At 39.0% G+C, this 17,185-nt stretch overlaps 2 protein-coding genes across 2 annotated transcripts in view; both read left to right on the plus strand.

The window, feature by feature from the left end:
• The first annotated feature begins 6,010 nt into the window (after positions 1-6,010).
• On the plus strand, positions 6,011-15,051 carry LOC107738669 (uncharacterized). The gene is made up of 4 exons (XM_016550459.1): positions 6,011-6,135; positions 6,214-6,294; positions 13,400-14,738; positions 15,000-15,051. Exons 2-4 carry the CDS (start codon positions 6,222-6,224, stop codon positions 15,049-15,051), a joined length of 1,464 nt encoding a protein of 487 aa, XP_016405945.1. The 5' UTR covers positions 6,011-6,135; positions 6,214-6,221.
• Positions 15,052-16,596: 1,545 nt separating this feature from the next.
• The window catches only part of LOC107738679 (GTPase IMAP family member 6-like), a 9,030-nt gene continuing 8,441 nt past the window's right edge, over positions 16,597-17,185 (plus strand). Inside the window, exon 1 of the mRNA XM_016550470.1 lies at positions 16,597-16,663. Within this exon, the coding sequence (XP_016405956.1) occupies positions 16,597-16,663 (67 nt within the window). The remainder of the gene's footprint in view (positions 16,664-17,185) is intronic.

Genomic DNA, 17,185 nt, shown 5'->3' on the forward strand with positions numbered 1-17,185 from the left:
TCATCTTCCTGCAAAGCTACAGTACTGTTAAAAGTTTTAGGCACTTGTGTAAAAATGCTTTAAAGTGAGGATGCTTTCAAAAATAATGCCATAAATTGATTTTGTTTATCAATTAACTTTTATTAACTAAATCAAATCAACATTTGGTGTGACCATCCTTTGCGTTTAAAGCAGCTTTTGTTTTAGGTACACTTGTGCATTGTTGTTCAGGATGCTTCGTAGACTATAGGTGGACATTTTTAATGTTCATCCAATCTCATGTTGTAAGTGACTTTTCTTTCTGTTTTAAAGATGTTTTCTTTGGATTGTTTTTCGAAGAAATTGACCCTTATGACTGGTTTTGTGGTCCAGGGTCACATATGTGAAAATATAACTTAATTAATTTGTGTTTCCTGCTCACTAACTTTTACTGACTCTAAACCTCTCTTTTCTTTATTCAAAGTTGATCTAGACAAGTACATGGTAACTATCCAAAGCTCTGTTAATCCTAAAGCAGTGAAAACGGCATCTCTGTATTCATCATGTGTCCTCTTAAGGTGTAAATTTATTACTTTTTTTTTTGTTGTTGTTTTTTTTTTGTCGTAGAAAAACTGTCAATACGCCAAAAAAACATGGTTACTACCCCTTAATAAAACCATAGTTAATTTTCTTAAGGGATTTGTCTCCTGTGTATTCTTTATTTTTTCTTTTTGTTTTTATAACTGTACTGCCTTAATGATTTTATGTTGTGTACCGTTTATTTAAAAAGAAAAAAAGTAAAGAAAGAGAACAAAATCAGAAAAAAGTTTCACGATATGCGCTTTTTCTTTCTAATCTTTCAATCTGCGAAATGAATTGTGAACCCGCTTCAAAGTTCCGATCCAAATCAAATGGTTAGCGATACACACTCTAAAATCCCGATCTGAATCAAATGATTTGCGAAACGTGATCCGAAGTCCCGATCTAATTCATACACTCTAAAAAATGCTGGGTTAAATACAACCCAGTGCTGGGTAAAATAGGGACAAACCCAGCAATTGGGCTGTTTTGACCCAGCGGTTGGGTTAAATGTTTAACCCAACCTTCTGGGTAGTAACCCAACCGCTGGGTCAAAACGAGTTGTTGGAATTGTAGGATGGATTTCTTCATCGTACTCAATGCTGTTGTTATTTTCACCAAAGGAAAGCATGAACTTTGTAATTTTGGAGCAATATTATGCATACTTGTTTTTTTCATATGGGGGTCTAAATGTTGCTGTACCAATAAATATGACTCCTTGCTCAATGTGTGTTATTATATATTTTTGGTCACATAGGTTTACTTGTATTTCTTATTTTAGGATTAGCTTTAGGACTGATCCTGGCAACAGTTACCAGCATAAAGACAAGTTCAGATGTGCTCATAGCATGTAATGCGGCTCCTGGCATCACACTCGGCGCTATTTTAACTTCATCCAATCAAAAGAAGGACAGGACTACTCTCTACATTCCATTTAAATCATTCCTGTTTTGTTCAGTGGGAGCGATGCTCTCAATGGGGTTGGTAACTGTGTTCTGGTGGATGTTTGCTCTGCTGGGTGTGAAGATGACAATAGTTCTGCTAATAGGATTTACAATGGGGTGTTTCCATTTCAAGACAGACATGTTTCTGTTTGCAGTTTTTATTCTGATACTTCCATGTTGTTGTGTATTTATTGGTTCTATCATTTTAGTTTTATAAATGGCACTAAATGTGGACCTTGAGAAAATAAACTCTTAAAACCAACCCGTAAGAGTGTGAAGGTTTATTTGTCTACTAATAAACATCCGACATTAGATATTCATCACAGTGTCATTTTTTAGTCATCTCATACAGGGGTAGAAAACATTATCCTATTTCTTTAAGTTTTTGGAATGAAATGGCCAATTCATTGTGTTACTAAAATTAATTTCATACAATTTTTAAATGCATACAAATTATATTTTAACACTGATTGCATAATTTTGCATAAAACATAATGAATTTTTCTATGGTGCATGCATTAAAATAGAAAAAATACTTCCACGCTTTGCATTTAACATTACATTGTATAGGTTATCTCATGTAGATGCAACCAAATGCCTCAAATGAATAATAATAATATTACGCTTTTAAAAAAAAATTAAATTCTGCAGATATTAGAATCTACAATAGTGTATCTTAATTTAAAGAACGTAATTGTTTATACTGTTTTTACACTGGTTTTGCCATGTTCTAGTTTTATGTAGCATTACTGTTTGGATTGTTAACAGTAATTTTCACCCCACCTCCCCGTTGGATGTTATATGGCGCGGGACACGTCCGGGAGGGGGGAGTCATGTCAGACTTTTTTCCGTGTTTTGTGTGTGTTTAGCTCCCCATGTGCCTTCCATGCCCATATTTGGTCCTTCCCGTTCCTGTCCTTATCTGTTCCAGGTGTCTCTCTTCCAGCTTCTCACGATGATGAGGTGAGGATCCTGATGGTGGGAAGCCGAGGTCAGTCCAGATTCAGTGCTGCAGATCTTCTGTCAGGAAGGAAAGACAGTGGACAGGAGGACAGAGAGATTGTAAAGACTCCAGTAATTACAGACGAGGCTCGTAGAATGATGCTGATCACTGGACCAAACCTCTGTGAGGAGGACACAACGAGACAGACCTTCACAACAGCGCTGTTTCTCTCGTCTCCTGGACCTCACGCCGTTTTAATGCTCCTGAATCTGGAAGATCAACAATCACAACAGTGTGATATTGTGAAACGAGCCCAGGAGCTGCTGGGAGCAGAAGTCCTGCAGTACTGCATTGCTCTTCTGCTCCAAAATCACCAGGAACGTTTCACAGGAGCGTCCAGAGGGATTGCTGGAGAAATGATCAACGCATGTGGAGGAAGATTTCACATCATAAGAGACTCTGAACCAAAACCTGCTCAAAGAGCAGCTCTCGTAGCAGAAATACATAAGTTAGTTTGGCTCAATGATCACAGATTTCAATCAGTATTGACCCAACAGCTACGGTCAGAAAGGATGGAGTTTTTAAAAAAACTAAGTGAAATAGACGACAAACTTGGAGAAAGTCAGGTCTCATCTGCAATGCGTGACAGTTTAGGAGTGGTCGGATGGAGTCTGATCATTTCACTGATTGCGGTTGTTTTGGCTACTGAACAAAAGCACACAATGTTAATTTTTGTGGCATCTTTAGCTGGACTCGTGACATTTATGGCGTCTTTAAGAAATGCTTTGAGTCCACATGTTGCTTTTGCACTAAATTTGGCTCTGTGCTCCACAGTTGCAGCTGCCTTTATAAAGTATCTACCAATTCGCAAGTCAAGTAACAAAGAAAAAATCGGAACAGAGTTTATATTTACAGTAGGTTTAGGAATAACCCTTGGATCAATCACTAGCATAAGGACTTTGTCTGATGTTTTTATTGCATGTTGTGCTGCTTTTGGAGTCACGATTGGAACTTATGAATTCTTAAATTCATCATTGGATCTCCAAAAACTAAATGTTAGAGAAATATTGCTATTATTTCTGTTTTGTGCAGTGTGTGCTGAACTCACAGTGTTGTGTGTGATTGTGCTCAATGCACTGTTTGGAGTGACGCTTACAATAATTCTGCTAATAATCATGACTGCAATTGCAGTGTTCAAATTAGAGCCCACCATGCAGGACACTGCAATCGACTTAGTGTTGGTTCCATGTGGTTTTGTGTTTACTGCTTCAGTTGTTCTGATATTAGAGATGTTGTTGAGTTTGCTTAAAGTATATATGGAATACTTCCTAAGTTCTTTCTGGTTTTATCCAGCATTACTATTGGGTTCTTTAATGCTGATAATACAGTTCAGAAAACCCCTGAAGAGGATCAAATAAAACAAAACGTCACAACTGAGCAACTCACAAATGTCCTGGAAGCCGTTCTCTTTTTAACTCAAGTTGATAAAGTTTATACCAAACATTGTGAGACCAAACCCAGACTTGTTTGCTTTTGTCAACTTAAAATTGACTACATGTGACTTGCTTTGTGAGAAAGATCTGAGATTAAATGATGATATTAACCAAGACAAAACTAAATAGGCATAGTGACTGTAGAATTTCACATCTCATCTTCAGGTTAGTATCCACTCTCATCCACTATTTTGCCATTTAATATGTTCAAAAACTAGTTACATTTATACATTTGGCAAATGTTTTATCCAATGCAATTTCTTTATCTGTTGATACAGTTCTTCCTACAGTATATAGTACCCGCACTAATTCACAGTTTTAATTTTCCCTTTTATGCCGTGTTCACGTTGCACAATTTTTAAAGTCATTGGGTCGCTGTTCTTCTCACACTACACGAGTGACTGGGGTGTCATTATTTGCTGTTGTGTGCACATTACACAAAAGATCAGTGTCAGGGGATGTCACACATTACACAACTTTTCAATAGGAAGAATCGTTGACAACTCTCTGGTCTACAAAATACGATTCACAACCAAACACATGCGAGAAGGGATACTGGAAATAACTATGGAAGCAGACGGGGCCAAAAGTCTTTAAATGGAATGCATGGAATTCGAGCGTGTCAACACGCACTATTTGTCCACAATTTTGAATGCATATCTTTTTTATGTGTAGACACGCATTCTGGCAGTATTAAAATATAATGTCTGATGTTTGCATACATGCATACCAGTTTACCATTACTACATCCTTCATGATTAAACATGATGTCTGATGATTGTATACATATATACCAACGTACCATTGTGTCACATATGCAAAAATATTCTCAAATGCAGCGATTTCATTGGCTGCTTTGTGGTTGCGTTAAGGCCGGACAAACAGTGCTTGTTGACACGGTCAAATTCCACGCGTTCTGCTTAAAAACTTTTGGCCCCGTCGGCCTTCCATAATTAACAGAAGATCACATGTGAGACAGGAGTTTTTGGGCAAAACTGGATTTTTACGAGTTAAAAATAGTTAAAAATCATTTTCTATTTCAGTTTCTCATGATGATGTTTCCTACTTTCACTTACTGTTCTTGTTATTTACACCAAAGGAAAAAATTGCAACAACTTAATTTTATGGGGTAAAATGTACATATTCTGACTGACTGAATTAGGATTTTACTCTTATAAAAAAAAATTACCATTGGTCTTTCATAATATCATACATTTGTAGATCATGAACCATGCATCCCTGACAAAAATAAACCATGAATTTACTACTACTACTACAATAAAAAAAGGTAAACCATGATAACCACAAATTAACCATGGTTTTGCTACACTAACCATAGCTTAACCATGGTATTATAGTAAAACTGTGGTTATACAATTTTTAATCAATACGGCAAAACAAAAAAACACAAAAAAACATGGTTACTACACAAATTACTACAATAAAACCATGATTAATTTTCGTAAGGGATTGCGCCTAAATACCACGGTAAGATGTATGGTTTCAATGGTATTTGTAATGAAAAACAGTAGGCCTAGTTATAAATAGGCTACAAATGCACAAAAACAGCTTAACAACAACAACAAAAAACACTGCAGGCTAATTACATTACTGCATTAAACCATTTAAAACACGTCTACATTCATAATGTGTTAGTAATATCCCCACCTTTCTGCCATAATACCATAATTAGAGTTTATGTGATTACAATTAATCCTTTAATGTTAGTAATTTGTGGATTTAAACGGGATCGTTTCTACACAATGTTTCTCCTGTTTTACACGTCAGGGATGTTGAGAATCTCAGCGCTGTTTCGTCTGGTTTCAAGCACGTATAAATCAATAGTTTGTGTTTTGTATCGGAGAACTATTGTCTCAGATGCTTCACACTGGATCTCACAGCTCTGTTTATAACTGTCACGTGACTGATAGCGGTCAGTATTTGCTCTGCGCTTTCTTCCGGTTCAGAGTTGTGCGGTTTCGTTCCGCTTTTGCCGTTTAAATGCTTCTCATACACAACACAAATGGCAGCGCCTATCTGGCACCCGTTCGATCGCTAACACAAGTCTCACTAGAAAAAAAAACATTTCCAAATAACTTGTCAAACTGGTTTAATATCTACTCTCAGCTCGAACGCTGACTTGTGGAGCGTAGTTGTTTTTAGCAAAACAAAAGACAGGACAGAACTACACATATAGCGTTTTCTAAACTAACTGGTTGTAAGTAAAACCTTATTTATATTCTTAGTTTTGTTGATAGGGTAACTTGAGTAACAGGCTACATTTATTTGGCTTTAGGTTGTACGATGAAATTGACCAACACAAAACCCATCTTGCTCTTCACACTGATTCTGCTATTTCACACTGTACAAGCAGAAGGTAATGTACCTGCTCATTAATGTCAGTATTTTGGTGGCTTGTTTTCAAAGAATACCTTTTTTACTCAATTTTTCTTGCTTTGCATGATGGCTTCACACATTATTTCAGCTTCTCATGATGATGATGAAGTGAGGATCCTGGTTGTAGGAATCAGAGGTCAGTCCAGATTCAGTGCTGCAGATCTTCTGTCAGGAAGGAAAGACGGTGGACAGGAGGACAGAGAGATTGTAAAGACTCCAGTAATTACAGACGAGGCTCGTAGAATGATGCTGATCACTGGACCAAACCTCTGTGAGGAGGACACACGTTTCACAGGAGCATCCAGAGGGATTGCTGGAGAAATGATCAACGCATGTGGAGGAAGATTTCACATCATAAGAGACTCTGAAGCAAAACCTGCTCAAAGAGCAGCTCTCGTAGCACAAATAGAGAAGTTAGTTTGGCTCAATGATCACAGATTTTACTCAGCATTGACACAAAAGTTAGAAACAGAAGAAACCATTCAAGATGTGCATGAAGAAAATCAAATGCTCTCTGAAAAACATGACAATTCAGCAGAAACTGCACGATGGATTTTACTCATTTTACTGAACACAGCTTTTATTTTTACTAAAGTAAGGCATGAGCATTTTCAATTTGCGGAAATACTATTTGTACTTGTTATTTTTATGGTCACTTTAAGAAATATTCTCAATCCGGATGTTGCCGTTCCTTTAAATTTGATCCTATCCTCCACTTCCACAGTAGCCGCTGCGTATCATGACTTTGCAAATTCACGACATGGACACCAAATCATAATGTTTTTAGTCATGATCTTTACATTTCCCAGTATAGTGTTCATAGCAGGTCTAGGACTGACTGTAGGAACAGCTGTCAGTGTACAGACGTGGTCAGATGTGCTTATAGCGTGCCATGCTGCTCCCGGGGTCACATTCGGGGCTCATTTATACACTATTTACTCCATTATACCGGATCAAATGCAAGCTCGGACAACTCTAGTCTTTGCATTCAAGTTATTCCTGTTTTGTTTTGTTGGAGTGACGCTCTCAATGGGGTTTGTGACTGTATTTGCTCTGTTTGGTGTGGAGACAGCAATATTTCTGCTAATATTAGGATTTACAAAAGCGTTTTTCCATTTAAAGAGTGATGCTGTGAAATTTGTTGTTTTTTTCCTGATTTTTCCGTGCTGTTGTGTATTTATTGGCTCTTTAATTTCATTTATATGCTGTATATTATTTCATTATATTTTTACAGTAATTTGAAGCCGGTAATAGTGACTAAATCAAAAGACACTGACAGGTTTTTGGATCTAAACAAATTAAAGGAGTAGTTCACCACAGAATTAACATTTCCTGATTATTTACTCACCCCATGTCATCCAAGATGTTCATGTCTTTCTTTCTTCAGTCGAAAAGAAATTAAGGTTTTTGTGGAAAACATTCCAGGATTTTTCTCCATATAGTGGACTTCAACAGGGACCACTGGGTTGAACGTCCAAATTGCAGTTTCAGTGCAGCTTCAAAGGGCTCTACACAATCCCAGCCAAGGAATAATCTATTGAAACAATCTGTCATTTAAAAAAAATTAAATAATAATTCTATATTTTGTAACCACAAATGCTTCGACTGAAGAAAGAAAGACATGAACATCTTGGATGACACAGGGGTGAGTAAATTATTAGGAAATTTTAATACTGGAGTGAACTAATCCTTTAATGCCGATACTTTCAGATAATATTCAGTCTTACAACACACTTTTCACACTAGTTTATTTAATTTGTTTACTGACAAATGATTAATGTTAGGTATACATGCATCCCAGGAAAATCCTGTTATTATTTCTGTAACATCCTGAACATTTACCTCACAATGTAATTTCTGCCACAATTCAAATTATGTATTGTTTAATAGTATTCTGAGGTGGATTTAAAAAAAAAAAAAATATATATATATATTTACTGGAATAATATGGCTAATTCATTTGTCTTGCTAAAGCTATTTTCATAGTAAGCATTTTATGTATGTAAATAAACATATTAAAGAATATTTTGACACTTTATACATAATTTTGCATAAATAAAACAAATTACTGAATTCTCCTGTTATGCATTTATATTCATTTTTTTTAACCATTCATTATTTAATATTCACTCATTGTTTAGATCTTATTTGCTAGTAGCATAGCAGTTGCTACCATCTACTAAAACATCAGCTGGACAAATGAACGAAGACAATCACTGTAACAGTCTGCAGTCGCTCTGGATAAAGACGTCTGTTAAATGTCCACTTACTTCCTCTGCAGACAAACCAATGCAGTTTTACTGGAAATAATTCACATGATTTTAACCAGCGGTGCAGATCAGATGTTCTCATCTGGAGATTAAACTGCAAATAAACATAAAACAGAAAGTATAAAACTTGCAAATATTTCTTAACAAATAGTAGTTGTTCATCAGTGTCATATCAGAACCCACTAAATCATGCATCTCCATCATCAAGATTATTAAGAGCTAATAAAATACTATAGTACATATTAAAACATTGCTGCATATTAAGTGTTTTTAAAGCATACGAAGATCTAGTGAAGTCTAGAATCATTCTGGATTAATTTTTTACTGCTGTCAGCTTTCAATAACTATGCCAAGTCATATTGTTGATTCTTAAGAGTATTTTAATTATGTTCTACAAAACCACTTATAATAACTCAGGTATTTGGGAGCTACAGTGTGTAAACTGTGTTTCTTCAATGTTAAGTCGAACATTTATAAGGGTTGTGCAAATATTTCTTAACAAATAGTTGTTCATCAGTGTCATATCAGAACCCACTAAATCATGCATCAGGGGTTGTTGTCTTTGTGAATGATTTGGTTGAACATATCCTCCTGTTTTTCCCTCTTTCACAGGATTTTCTGCAGTCTCCCACACATGCTGTGGTTGGGCATTTTGATACTTATTTCTTATGTAAAGATGTTTTAAAGGTCTTAAAGGAGTAAGCAGCTCCTAAACCATGTTTTTCTTTTAGATGGTCAGAGACGGAGTGGAAAATGGTCAATTATTGCTGAATTATGACTTGTTTTGGTGCAAAACAATTTTACTAACATTGTAAGTGGCCCTCAGGGGGAAAAAATAAAATAAATTAGTATAAATTAAAGTCAGAATCTTGCTTGGATTCGTTTGTTTTTGTCAAGTAGAAACTAACTCGCTTCAAGAGACAGACAGACCAGGTTAAAAAATTAAATTGTCCAAGAGAAAATCAAACTGGCTTCTAATATTGACTCCTGCATTTCACATCTCATCTTCAGAAGGTTAGTATCTGCTCTCTTCTACTATTTAGCCAATAATGAGATTTTTTTATTTTTATTAATTTGACTATGATTCCTGCGTAAACTTTAATTACAATGCATTATATACATTAATGCATTTGGCAGATGCTTTTATCTAATGTGACTTATTATCAGTTTATGTGTTCTCTGGTAATTGGACCCACAATGATGGCATTTTAACACCATGATTCTTCTTCTGATTTAAAAAATACAACCTTTCAAATAATTTTGAGCAAATACAAAAACAGAGACACTGTATATCAGCAAAAGGCTAAAAACTATATATTTATCTATATTACCCAGCCCTAATTCACGCAGCTAGTTTCATTTTCCCTTTCAGCTGTTCAGCAAGCTTGCAGTGACATACGCACTGTAAAAACAGATTTTTATGAAGCTGTAAATAAAATGCTCCGGTTACTAACGTAACCTCGGTTCCCTGAGATAAGGGAACGAGCGTTGCGTATAACGCATTGGGGAAAATTCCTGTTTTACTCTGTACTGAAGCCTGATTTTTTCACGTTTGTGTAGCTGCACAAACCAATGGCGCTTTAGCCCGCCAGAAAGGGTGGAGCCGACCACTATATAAGTCGGCTCGGAGCGCCATTCATCAGATCATTTGACTGAAGCGACAGTCATCGATTCACGTGCAGTTTAGAGTGCGGCAAGTGACGCAACGCTCGTTCCCTTATCTCAGGGAACCGAGGTTACGTTAGTAACCGGAGCGTTCTCTTTCGAACGGTCTCTCCCATGGCGTATAACGCATTGGGGAATGCGTCCAATCACGCTGCGCTATGAGCAGATACAGAAAAATCGGTCCTGCGAGCCCAGTCTCCGAGCACTAGACAAGGACTCCCAAGAACATGAGCACACTTTGTGCTACAAGCTAGTAGCTGATAAGCACAAATATAACCAACTTCGCCCAAGGGGGAAGAATGGCAGTCTAAACAGAGAGAATCCGTGCCTGTAGTGCAGGGACATCCAAATGATAAAATCTGGCAAATGTGGACAGCGACGACCAGCTGGCGGCCGCACAAATCTCACCAATAGAAATCCTGCTGGACCATGTCGAGGAGGAGGACATCCCCCTTGTGGAGTGGGCCCTCACACCTATAGGGCATTGCAAGTCTTCTGAGGCGTAAGCCAAGGCTATCGCATCTACAATCCAGCGAGAGAGTCGCTGCTTTGTGGCCGGCAGTCCCTTCTGGCGGCCTGCAAAGCAAACAAAGAGCTGCTCTGACTGCCTAAACAGGCTAGAGCGCTCTAAATACAGTCGCAGTGTCCTTACTGGACAGAGCAAGTTAGTACCCTGCTCACCATCTGTAACGGGGAGCGCCAACACCTGTGCTCTGAACCGAGTTGAGAGCACTTTAGGAACATAACCATGGTATGGTTTCAGGACGACCTTACAGTCGTTAGGTCCAAACTCAAGACATGAGGCGTTAACTGACAGCGCTTGCAAGTCATTCACTCGCTTAACCGAGCGGCTCTCAAGAACTTAACGACCAAGTCGTTTCTGCCGACTGATTGGCCAGCTTTGCGAGAATGGTTCGCTGTGATAGCTGCCACATACATTTTGAGCATGGAAGGGGCGCGCCCCTTATCCAACAGCTCCTGTAAAAAGGTTAGCACGTGGGACACGTTACATGATACCGGGTTCAGACTACGTGCAGAGCACCTGTTAAGGAAGACCGACCATTTTTGGCTGTAAATGCGTCTTCTCGCCTCTAAAATGGTATTGCTTACTCTCGCTGGGAGCTGATTAGGCTCCTGTCGAGGTACCATACATGAAGGCTCCACAGCTCTGGCCGGGAATGCCAAATCATGCCTTTCGCCTGCGAGTGAAGATCCGTCCTAAGGCGGAATGGACCATGGGGCTGCTGCTGAGAGCTGCACTAGCTCTGGGAACCAGGCTTGGTTTCTCCAGAGCGGGGCCACTAGGAGGAGTGAGCACTTGGTCTCCCTGACCCGCCTGGCGACCTGAGAAATCAGGGCGATCGGGGGGAAAGCATACAGGTGAGCACTGGGCCAGTTGTGGGCCAGAGCATCTCGCTGTATCGAAAAGTATGTTGGGCAGTGAGAGTTGTCTTCTGAGGCGAAGAGGTCGACCTCTGCCTTCCCGAAGACAGCCCAGATTTTCAGAACCGTTTGAGGATGTAGCACCCATTCACCTGGGGCTACATTGTCTCTGGACAGCATATCTGCGCCAAGGTTCAACCTGCTCGTAACATGAACCGTCCTTAACGAGGGGAGTTCTTTCTGTGCCCATAGAAGGAGGCGTCGAGCCATCCTGTAAAGGGAGTACGATCTGAACCCGCCCAGGCGATTGATGAAAGCCACCACTGGCATGCTGTCCGACCGGACTAAGACGTGGTGCTCCCTCAAGGTCGGCAGGAAGGTTTTCAGGGCTAGGAAAACTGCCAACATTTCTAGGCAGTTGATACAGTATGTAGGCACTGCTCCGGGGCTGACCAGGAGCCGGACGCCAGATTGCCCTCCAACAGGGCGCCCCAACCCGAATTGGAGGCGTCCGTTGTAACCACCTTCCTTCTGGAGGTCAGACCCAACCGCATGCCTGTTTGAAACAGGTGGGGGGTTGTCCAGGGAACCACAGCTTTATCACAGCAATGGTCTATCCTGACACGAAGCCGTCCCAGGCGCCAGACGTGGGGTGGAACATGGGCTTTGAACCAAAATTGAAGTGGCCGCATATAGAGCAGGCCCAGAGGTATCACAGAGGCGGCGGCCACCATGAGACCGCGCAGCCTCTGAAAAACCTTCAAAGGATGTGTCACCCCGGGTTTGAAGGATGGCGTCAATCGCTGAATGGTCAGGGATCATTCAGAGGGATTGGTTTGGGCTCCTCGCCAGAACCTTCCCACGCTCCTGCGTCTGACGCCGCCAAGGACACAGAGTCGTCGGTGGTGATGTCATCTTAGGTGAGAAAGGAAACGGGAGAGTTGAGCGGGGAGGAGACAGGAAAGGCTGAGACTCTCGCAATGAGGGGTCCTTGCACGAGCCACACTCACGGCGCGACATTTGCAACAACACGCGCTGAGATCTTTTAGGAAATTTGCTCTTGCCCTTTAAGCACCAGATGGCCGAAGGGAAAACTTCTCTACCGGGGCTCTTCGACAGCGGTGAGTAGGTGGAGCTTCTTCCTTCGGCCTCCTTGCAGAGTCAGCGAAGAGATGATCCTCGTCGCTGAAGGAGAATGGTCTGATGAATAGCACTCCGAGCCGACTTATATAGTGGTCGGCTCCACCCTTTCTGGCGGGCTAAAGCGCCATTGGTTTGTGCAGCTACACAAACGTGAAGAAATCAGGCTTCAGTACAGAGTAAAACAGGAGTTTTCCCCAATGAGTTACACACAATGGGAGAGACCGTTCGAAAGGGAACAAAAGTTATTGGATTACATTTTACAAGAAAATACTATATCAGTTTTTTTCTAATTTCACATTTAATTTAATGTGATTTAATGTGTTTGCAGGTTTTTTGTTTATTATTTGTGAAATTTAATAGCAATTTCTGAGTGACAATAGTTGTAAAGTAAATCATACACCACATATTTTAGCATAAGGATCAATGCTATTTGGCATCATTGATGCACTGCAAATACCTTTTCTTAATCAGTATTTGTCTTCTTTTCAAGCAAAAATATCGAAATGTCCTTAAATAACAAGGCCACTAAAGACTTGTTTTCAGAGAACATACTGTATCTTTGATTATTTTTCTTACCCCACTTGCAAATTGGTTTTCTTTGCATGGTTTCACTTTCTCTTTCAGCTTCTCATGATGAGGCTCTGAGGATCCTGGTTGTGGGAATCAGAGGTCAGTCCAGATTCAGTGCTGCAGATCTTCTGTCAGGAAGGAAAGACGGTGGACAGGAGGACAGAGAGATTGTAAAGACTCCAGTAATTACAGACGAGGCTCGTAGAATGATGCTGGTCACTGGACCAAACCTCTGTGAGGAGGACACAGCGAGACAGACCTTCACAACAGCGCTGTTTCTCTCGTCTCCTGGACCTCACGCCGTTTTAATGCTCCTGAATCTGGAAGATCAACAATCACAACAGTGTGATATTGTGAAACGAGCCCAGGAGCTGCTGGGAGCAGAAGTCCTGCAGTACTGCATTGTTCTTCTGCTCCAAAATCACCAGGAACGTTTCACAGGAGCGTCCAGAGGGATTGCTGGAGAAATGATCAACGCATGTGGAGGAAGATTTCACATCATAAGAGACTCTGAAGCAAAACCTGCTCAAAGAGCTGCTCTCATAGTGGAAATAGACAAGTTGGTTCATCTCAATGAACACAGATTTTACTCAGTACTGACACAAGATTTAGAAACTGAAGAACCCATTCAAGATGTGCATGGAGAAAATCCAGTCTTGTCTTTAATATATGACACTTTAGGCGGAACAGCTGGAATTGTAGGATGGATTTTCCTTGTTTCACTTACAGCTTTTGTTATTTACACTGAAGGAAAGGACATAATATCGATTTCTGGGGCAGCATTTACTGTGCTTGTATTGTTTATGGTCTATCTAAGAAATATTATGAGTCCAGATCTTTCCATACCACTAAATTTGTCCTTATTATCATCACTAGCAACTGTACTTACAGTAGATCCCACAGTGATTGATAAATTTGAGTTTAACAGGATGAGTCAAGACAACAGATTTATCATTACAGATATCTTAATATATTGTGTCAGGTTGCTAATACTTCCGCACGCTATAATGATGTGTTTTATGTTTATGGTGGGTTCAGCTTTGATCTTTGGGACAATCATCATCATCAGAACGTGGTCAGATGTGCTCATAGCATGTTACGCGGCTCCTGGGGTCACAGTCGGGGCTTTTGCATTCTCATGTTGCAATAAAATCATTAGTCGTAAACTTTCAATACACGCACTAGGGTCGTTTCTGTGTTGTACCATCGGGGCCACACTTTCAGTGGGGTTTGTGAATGTGTTTGGTGGGATGATTACAATAATTCTGCTAATATCAGGATTGACAATGATGTATTTCCATTTAAACAATGAAATGCTAAAGATTGTATTCTGGTTAACTATTCTTACACTGTTGTTTTCATGTGCTTGTGTGCTCATTGGTTCAGTTATTCTGTCAATTTTAGGGTTGATAGTGAGTTTTCTCAAAATAATAATAGAAAGCTTGCTCAGTTCTTACCTGTTTTATGTAGCATCATTGCTTGGTTTGTTAATAGTAATTTGTCAAGGGCAGACTGCATTAGTCTAGTTTAAATCACAAACAGCAACTAAATCACAAATAACTCATAATTATGTATATATTTTACTTATAATTGTTGGTAAGACCCTCTATCTCTGGTTGAAAATGTGTTAAATGTCCACTTACCTCCTCTGCAGCTCTGCAGACAAACCAAAGCAGTTTTCAGATCATGTTGCTGTTGTGATTTAACCTTGTCTGGAGATTTAACTGCAAATAAAAATACAATTTTGTGTATGAAACTTACAAATGTTAACAAGTAATATAAGACTATTAAGAGCTGATCGAATACAGAAATGCTCATTAACACATTGCTGTGTATTGAGTTATTTTATATCTAGTATATATATTTTGGCAACTAATGTATACTAAGCATAAGATTATTAGTATAAATACATAAAACATAAATAAGCTTTAGTATATTAAGCTTTTGGAATCACTAAAATTACACGCGTTTAAGCTTGTTGTGCACAAATAAAACTATACTATAGAAATTCACTTGCTTATTTTTCTTTCAAGCAGTCCTTAAAGGGGCCATATGATGCGATTTCAAGCTTTCCTTTCTCTTTGGAGTGTTACAAGCTCTTGGTGCATAAAGAAGATCTGTAAAGTTGCAAAGACTAAAGTCATTTGAAAAATAATGTGTTTTTTGAACATTAAAGCATGTCAACATATTCTGTTACACCAAATACACAAAATAATGATCTTTAAAATAGCATCATATGACCCCTTTAAGTATTTCTTCTTGCTGAGTAAATGTGTTTAAATCCTTCAAATATTTTAGCAGAAAACTGAAATATGTTTAATCCTGTTTTCTTTAAACATCACATCAAATGTTATTACAACCCTAGTTCCAAAAAAGTTGGGACGCTGTATAAAATGTACATAAAAACACAATGCACTGACTTGCAAATTTCATAAACCCACATGTTATTCGCAATAGCACATAGAAAGCATATCAAATGTTTAAACTGAGGAAATGTACCAGTGTGTGCATGAAAGTGTGAGGTTCACAGCCAGAGTTAATCATAAACTCACAATCAACCCCTGAGTTGATAAAGAAAGTTTATCGCAAGCATTGGGAGGCCAAACCCAGATTTGTTCGCTTTTGTCAACTTGAAATCAACTGAATGTGACTCGTTCTATGAGAAAGACCTCACATTAAAAGATGAAATTAACCAAGACAACACTAAACAGGCTGCTCATATTGACTCTAGCATTTCACATCTCATCTTCAGAAGGTTAGTATCTGCTCTCTTCTACTATTTAGCCAGGAATTAATGTTTTTATAAATTTTATAATGTAAACTTGATTTCTTGCAGAAATGTCAATCAAAAAAAAAAAAAGCCATTTATGTTTGGTAAATGCTTTTATCCAATGCAACTTATCTTTTATTAATTGATACAGTACAGTACACAGTATAACGCCCAGTTTCCCTTTGAGCTTCTCAAAAAACTTGCCATGTCACTGTCTTCTGATGGATGGAAATGTTATTTTTAGTCTAGTAATCCTGTTTTCTCCTGCTGGTCACTTCAGCTATTTTGGATTAAAGTATTGAGCTCTGAAACTGTTTTTATAGTACAATGATCTCTTGTACATTAAAAAGATCAGCGAAAATTTGATTTCTCAATTCATGACCCCATTAAAACAAAGATAAATTGACTTGAGAAGCAAAAATAATATGATTTGTTTTCAGCGAATATATTTTAGCTTGTGTTTCTTACCCCACTGACACTGATGGTTTCACTTTCCTTTTCAGCTTCTCATGAAGATGAAGTGAGGATCCTGGTTGTAGGAATCAGAGGTCAGTCCAGATTCAGCGCTGCAGATCTTCTGTCAGGAAGGAAAGACGGTGGACAGGAGGACAGAGAGATTGTAAAGACTCCAGTAATTACAGACGAGGCTCGTAGAATGATGCTGATCACTGGACCAAACCTCTGTGAGGAGGACACAACGAGACAGACCTTCACAACAGCGCTGTTTCTCTCGTCTCCTGGACCTCACGCCGTTTTAATGCTCCTGAATCTGGAAGATCAACAATCACAACAGTGTGATATTGTGAAACGAGCCCAGGAGCTGCTGGGAGCAGAAGTCCTGCAGCACTGCATTGTTCTTCTGCTGCAAAATCAGCAGGAACGATTCACAGGAGCCTCCAGAGGGATTGCTGGAGAAATGATCAACGCATGTGGAGGAAGATTTCACATCATAAGAGACTCTGAACCAAAACCTGCTCGAAGAGCAGCTCACAAGATACTCAAACACTACAAGAAATAGAGAACAAACTTAAAGAAGAGACCAGTCAAAATGTAAATGAAGTAAATGAAGA

The sequence above is a fragment of the Sinocyclocheilus rhinocerous genome, unplaced genomic scaffold (genome assembly GCF_001515625.1).
Source record: "Sinocyclocheilus rhinocerous isolate Xijiao unplaced genomic scaffold, SAMN03320098_v1.1 scaffold401, whole genome shotgun sequence".
NCBI classification, from domain to species: Eukaryota; Metazoa; Chordata; class Actinopteri; order Cypriniformes; family Cyprinidae; genus Sinocyclocheilus; species Sinocyclocheilus rhinocerous.